Source organism: Gavia stellata, chromosome 4 (assembly GCF_030936135.1).
Source record: "Gavia stellata isolate bGavSte3 chromosome 4, bGavSte3.hap2, whole genome shotgun sequence".
NCBI lineage: Eukaryota > Metazoa > Chordata > Aves > Gaviiformes > Gaviidae > Gavia > Gavia stellata.
Genome location: NC_082597.1, coordinates 82,908,945 through 82,916,001, shown reverse-complemented (window position 1 = coordinate 82,916,001; position 7,057 = coordinate 82,908,945). Strand labels below are relative to the sequence as shown.

At 54.2% G+C, this 7,057-nt stretch overlaps 1 protein-coding gene across 1 annotated transcript; it reads left to right on the top strand.

Moving 5' to 3' along the window:
• Positions 1–4,653: 4,653 nt before the first annotated feature.
• Positions 4,654–6,579, top strand: KCNA5 (potassium voltage-gated channel subfamily A member 5). The gene has a single exon (XM_059816024.1). The coding sequence runs from the start codon at positions 4,654–4,656 to the stop codon at positions 6,577–6,579; it is 1,926 nt and encodes a 641-aa protein (XP_059672007.1).
• The last annotated feature ends 478 nt before the right edge of the window (positions 6,580–7,057 follow it).

Sequence of the window (7,057 nt, the reverse complement as noted above, 5' to 3'; positions counted from 1 at the left end):
AGGTGGTGGAGTCACCATCCCTGGAGGTATTTAAGAGACGTGTGGATGAGGCGCTTAGGGACATGGTTTAGTGGTGGACTTGGCAGTGTTAGGTTAGTGGTTGGACTTGATGATCTTCAAGGTCTTTTCCAACCTTAATGATTTTATGATTAAGCCCTTAGAGGCTGGTGTTTGTCTCTCCACATCTCAGCATCACAGTTTTGTCTTGGTGAGGCTGCAGCTCCACAGCCTCTGTCAGTGACAGGCATGGCCCAAGAGGGAGTATTTGTGAAAAGACTGGATGTCCCCAAGGTGTCCTTAGTCAGGTATACCGGAGCACGCGTAGTTTGTGTGTACGTGCATGTGTGTATGGGTAGATGAATGCAGCCTCTGCAGACTACCTCCATTTCTCAGCATGTGAGATTATGGGATGGGTCACTCATTTCACACTGTGGAAGAGTCCCACTGAACGAGGGCTCCCAGCAGCCACACCGCTGCCACTCCTGCTATGTAATGGCGTGTATTGGGTGCTGCTCATCAGCCCGTGATGGCTCGGATCAGCCAGTTCCATCTGTCCCGGTACCCAAGAGCAGGGGGAGGCCGGTGCAAAGCTGAAAATGCAGCAGAAGATGGGGGGCAGTTACAGAAGTCTTGTACGTGGTGCACATGATTACACAGGTCTGAGCGTAGTCATGTGTTATTCATGTCCCCGGCATGACAGCTGTACAGGGCATAAGGATACGATCCTTTTCTCCCCATGGAAGTGTTGGTAAGGTAGCGTTGGGGATGCAGACCTGTCTTTTCATAAAAGAGAATCTCTAGCTTGGACAGTGTTTCTTCTTCTGCAAAGCTCGTATGAGCCTCTCACAGGTGCTAGCTGGTAAAGTAGGGAATCTTAAAAGAATCTCATTTCGCCTAACCAGGGGGGTCCCAAGTACCAGCCACCTGTCCAGCCTCAGGAGAAAACCTGCAAATAAGGCTGCGGGATAAGCCACTAATGGTGCTGTGTGGACCAGACGGGGGAAAAAAGCAACATCCCTATTACCGGGGATGACGAAAGGCTTTATAACTGGATTAGAAGAACCGAGTGACAGCGGGAGCTGGAGAGAATGGTAAGTTATGGAGTGGATGTGCTGGAGTGTACGGGACCGACTGCGTGCGTGCATGTGCTCAGGGTAGAAAATACTTTTGGCTAAATCACAAGTACGGGGACAGATAAATTCTGTGTCAGGGAGTGCCTGGTTAAAATATTAGTAGCACATCTCAGCACTTGGTATGCCCCACTATTCTGCGTGCCACCCTTTGTCTCCAGTACCTTGGCTTTCTACTGGTAGGACTGCTCTTCAAGAAAGTGTTCAGAGTCTTTTCACCACACTCAAAAAATTAAGGATGCCCTTTAACATTCCTTGCTTGGAGTAGATGTTTCTTCCCCTTTAACATCATCTGCCCACTTTCTCTTGACCCCTTTCTCCCCTCTTCCTTTATACCCACATATACAGGTATCATACTAGATTCTCAGAATTGTTAAAGCTGCGAAGAAAGTAGTTATATTCTACTCAAACACTACACAGAGCAGCTGTATTTTCCTGCTGTATCAATTAATAATGTACATTTTCTTCATAGGGTTTTCAGTGGGGCTTTCAGCAAGATGAATGTGGGCAAACTCGTCTTTTTCTCTGCACTTTAGCATAATCCCATCTGCCTGCAAATTCAGGATGTGAACACTGCAACACACCATTTAGAAGGGCTAAAAACTTGGGTTTGAATCAAGGGAGACTTTACATTCAGCATAATCTCTTCCAGGCGTCAGAGAAGTGCTGCTCCCTGTTGTTGATGAAGGAACGGCAGAATGGATACAACCATTGGCGAGGCAGCGAGTTTACCGGCCTTCTGTGCGCTTCCCTCCGCTCTGCGTGGTACGGGAACAAGATTGAGAATGGATGTGGGGTTTTTTTTATGAGCGGTGCTTGAAAGAGGGGGGGAGATCCGTGGTGAGGTGGGTGTTGGCCTCTTCTCCCAAGTGACTAGCGACAGGACAAGAGGAAATGGCCTCAGGTTGCGCCAGGGGAGGTTTAGGCTGGATATTAGGAAAAATTTCTTTACTGGGAGAGTGGTGAGACGCTGGAATAAGCTGCCCAGGGAGGTGGTGGAGTCACCATCCCTGGAGATGTTCAAGGAACGTGTGGACGTGGCACTGCGGGACATGGTTTAGTGGGCATGGTGGTGTTGGGTTGATGGTTGGACTTGATGATCTTATAGGTCTTTTCCAACCTTAGTGATTCTGTGATTCTGTATGTCCCTCCGGAGGGCTGGGGTTTGTTCCCGGAGCCTGTGGGGACTTGTCTAATGCAATGACAGGGTCACATCAACGGAGGGTGGTTGCAAGCAATGGCTAAACGTAACCCTTGTGGGAGGAGGTGCCTGGAAGGGGGTTTTGCGGGTGGGGAGAAGGGGGTATATGTTCAAACACCTGCAAGAACAGCAGGCTGAATGAAAAAAGTACAGAGGTGAGGGAACAGGCACAGGTGCCGGCAAGTCGTCTGTTTTCTGTTGCCTTACGGGTTATATCCGCATGTAGATGAAAGCACAGCTGTGGGTGCCTGTGACTGGCCCTGTGAAAGGGACATATTCACTGAAAGGGACTTATTCACTGAGCAGGCTCCGAAGGTGTTTGTTGTGATAGCTGGCTGCCCCAGTTCCTGGGGTGCAAGTTATTAATTTTGACTGGCATTGCCTCCGGGAGATCCATATGAACTTGTCTAGGGATGTTTCCTCTTGAAATACATGATTATTCCTGAGGCAAGATTTGGAGGGAGAATATCTTGCATTGGAGGAGCTGACAGAGCTGGAAAAAGAGACTCATTTTCCAGTGCGCAAGCCCTTCCTCTGGTTAGAATCTCTGACATGCATTGAGAACAGATGAGCTGTTATTTGTTGGGGTGCTCAGGTGCGTCTGTATTTATTGCGGAGTTTGCTACTCCCAAAGGGTATTATACCACATTGTGCAGGTTTGATACATTATTCTGTTAAACGACTGTTGCTGTAAATCAAAGGACCATCATTTTCAAAGGGCTGCTCTAGAAAACTGATCCGTAATTTTGCTTCTAGGAATTACTCGTGTGAGTAAAGTGGTTCTTTACTTTGCCGGCACGGGGATTCTATGCTCAATTCTCAGAAGTAAACTACAGAACATGACCAGGTGATGGGCAAATCATCACTTACAGTAACCATTTAATATAATTGCGGTTTTCTATTTTGGTACTGGTTTTAGTATCTTTGGGCGTATTTCATACACAGAGGTAATGTTTTAAATGAAGTGAAAACCCACTAATGCCAGTGACTCTAGGTAAACTATTTGCTGGAACTACGAGTACTACCACAAGGATTCAGTACAAATGTCACCGCAGGATGCCAACTGGAATGCAAAATGGTTTTTCACTTGATTTAGTATTTCCTATACTTTATTTCCTTAGAAACCCAGAAACTCCACAAGAGGGGAGTGGTATATATATACCATTTAATCCTACAGTATTTGTCTACATATTTAGTATGTTCCCCTGTAGACCTTGAACAGAATAGATGAGCTCGGGGTTTGAATATAGAAAATCAGATCTTAGCATTGATTGTATTACAGAGCTGTAATTGGAGTCATTGTGTAAAGCTTCTTCAATTCATTTTCTCTAATAAAATCTGCATCTGCTGAAATCTCTCAGCCTTGGACGTGGGTTTAAGAACGCAGCAAAGGGGAAGTGCGGTCCCGGTTCGCAGATGCTGAGGGGAAGGTAGCCTGGTAGAAACGGTGTCGTCTGCTGGCTTTGGGAGCACCTTTTGGAGCTGCTCCAACGCCGTGATAAGCTGGGGGGAGGCGGGGGGAGAGCAAAGCAAAGCGGAAAAAAAATAATACTCAATCCCTTCCTTTGTTCTCATTAGGCTGGGGGGGGTCGGGGGAGAGGGGGGGCACACGCCAACAGGCGCCAGGAATCCCCGGGGCTTTCAGTTAGGATTTTCATTACAGGTGAGTGTGTGTGTGGGGGGGTTACAGCCAGAGCCCCCCCTGCGCGCAACCCCTTTAGCGAGTAATCCACGCGTGGGAGCCGCACCGTAATCCCCTGCTGCGGCGGCGGGCTGAGGGGCTGACCCTGCGGGGCGGAGGGCGGCCCCCGTCCCCCTTCCCCGGGCACCGGTGGCCCCGCCGCCCCCTGCGCAGGAGCGGTCCCCGCCGCCAGGACCCCGCCGCGCGCCCCGCCGCGGTCCGGCGGCACCTGTGGGCGCCCTCAGCGGCCGCCCCGCCGGGGACCGTCGCGCTCCCGCCGGCTGAGCTCCGCTGCCCGGAGCGCCCCCCCCCGCCCGGTGCCGAGCCCCCTCGCGGGGCGGGGCGCGGCGGGGCGGGGCTGCGGTATCCCGGTGCCCCGGGAGAGGCGGCGGCTGCCTGCACGGGGCCGCGGAGGAGAAGGGATCCTTTTTGACGTCAAGTGACCATAATATAATGATGCCTCGTTCATATCCGGGTCCCCGGGCGGCTCCCCCGGGCCGCGCTCGGCCGCGCACCGCCGCGCAGTGAGGCGGAGGCGGGCAGGGCAGGGCAGGGCGGCCGCCCGCCCGCCCGGAGGTGGCCGGCGGTGAGCGCAGCATGCCCGCCGCCTCAGACGCGCCTGCCTCCTGCCGCCGCTGCCCATGGAGATCGCGCTGGTGACTCTGGAGAACGGCGGCGCCACGGCCATCGCGGCCGGCGAGGATGCCGCGACCGGCGGCGGCAGCAGCGCCCGGGCCCGCCGGCGGGGCGACTTGCTGCACATCGCCGGCTCCGCCGCCGCGCCGCGGCTGAGCGACGGCAAAGAGGGGGCCCCGCCGCCGCCGCTGCCGCTGCCGGCGGACGAGGAGCGGGAGCGGCCCCCGCCGGCCCCCCGGGGAGGCGGCGGCAGCGCGGGCAGCCCCAGCGGCCAGGCGGCGGCGCGCGGAGCCCCCCCGCCGCCCCAACCGCCGCCCCAACCGCCGCCCCAACCGCCGCCGCGCACCCCGCGCCCCGGTGCGGCGGTGGAGATGGGTCCTCCGGAGGAAGGGGGGCACCGCCGGGGCATGGCCATGGCGGCGGCGGGCGAGGAGGAGGAGGAGGAGGAGGCGGCGGCGAGCCGGAGCGCCCTGCACCACCAGCGGGTGCTGATCAACATCTCGGGGCTGCGCTTCGAGACCCAGCTGGGCACCCTCAACCAGTTCCCCGACACGCTGCTGGGAGACCCGGACAAACGCATGCGCTACTTCGACCCACTCCGCAACGAGTACTTCTTCGACCGCAACCGGCCCAGCTTCGACGGGATCCTCTACTTCTACCAGTCCGGGGGCAAGCTCCGCCGGCCCGTCAACGTCTCCATCGACGTCTTCGCCGACGAGATCCGCTTCTACCAGCTGGGTGAGGAGGCCATGGAGCGCTTCCGGGAGGACGAGGGCTTCATCAAAGAGGAGGAGAAGCCCCTGCCCCGCAACGAGTTCCAGCGCCAGGTCTGGCTCATCTTTGAGTACCCCGAGAGCTCCGGCTCGGCCCGGGCCATCGCCATCGTCTCCGTGCTGGTCATCCTCATCTCCATCATCACCTTCTGCCTGGAGACCCTGCCAGAATTCAGGGACGAGAGGGAGATGCCCGTGCCCCTGCCCCCACAAAGTGGAGGGTTGAATGGCACGACCGGGGACTCCCCACCCATGCAGCCACCCAGTAGCCTCTCTGACCCCTTCTTCATCATTGAGACCACCTGCGTGATCTGGTTCACCTTTGAGCTCCTTGTCCGCTTCTTCGCCTGCCCCAGCAAGCCCGAGTTCTCCCGCAACATCATGAACATCATCGACATCGTGGCCATCATCCCCTACTTCATCACCCTGGGCACCGAGCTGGCTCACGAGCAGCAGCAGCCCGGGGCTGGCAGTAGCAATGGGGGCGGGGGCCAGCAGCAAGCCATGTCCCTGGCCATCCTCAGAGTCATCCGCCTGGTCAGGGTCTTCAGGATCTTCAAGCTCTCCAGGCACTCCAAGGGGCTGCAGATCTTGGGACAGACTTTGAAAGCCAGCATGAGGGAGCTGGGCCTCCTCATCTTCTTCCTCTTCATCGGGGTGATCCTCTTCTCCAGTGCTGTCTACTTTGCTGAGGCCGATGACCCCGAGTCTCATTTCTCCAGCATCCCCGATGCTTTCTGGTGGGCAGTGGTAACCATGACCACCGTGGGCTATGGGGACATGCGACCTGTCACCGTGGGGGGCAAGATTGTGGGGTCCTTGTGTGCCATCGCGGGCGTGCTCACCATCGCCCTGCCTGTCCCTGTCATTGTATCCAACTTCAACTACTTCTACCACCGAGAGACTGATCACGAAGAGCAAGCTATCCTCAAAGACGAACACAGTAGTGCTCAGGGCAGCACAACTGGGGGAGATGCGAAGAGACGATCCAGTAGAAACTCTCTGAACAAATCTGTTGTGCACTTGGAAAACAGTGAGGGGTTCAACAATGGCACCAGCTCCTTAGAGAAAACCAATATCAAAGCTAAAAGTAACGTAGATCTCAGAAAATCCCTCTACGCTCTCTGCCTGGATGCCAACAGGGAAACAGACCTGTAAGGAGAGGAGAGAGTTAGAGTTCAGAGATGCAGAAGGATTTGCTGGTGTCAGAAACTCACTGCTATCATTATTCTTTTGGTACCAGTTAGTTTTTTAAGTCAGGCTATATTTTATAAATTGATCACTGTCCTGAGCAGTCGTCCAGGAATACATGTTTTTATGTTCTTTTTCCATGACACAAAGGGTCACCTATTTTTAAAATAGACTAAGAATAAGCTACGCTCCATGATGCAGGAGCTGGTAAAATACGACAGTGCAAAATCTAATTTGTAGAAACTTATTTTAGCAAACGGTGGTTGGTTTTAAATGGGTCATTCGTAACCAATTCGGTTGTTCCAAGTTTAGTATTAAAGAGTTGGGGGATGTGTGTGTGGAGAATGAATGGATGGGGGGTGGGGTGGGAGGTTGAGGGTTTTTGTACTGTAGTTTCAAACTGAAATTATTCCAATATATTTTATATCTGTATAACTGTATTTAT

What these genes read in the sequence shown, in the direction of transcription:
- KCNA5 (XM_059816024.1), top strand. Translation starts at nt 4,654, where the DNA reads ATGGAGATCGCGCTGGTGACTCTGGAGAACGGCGGCGCCACGGCCATC.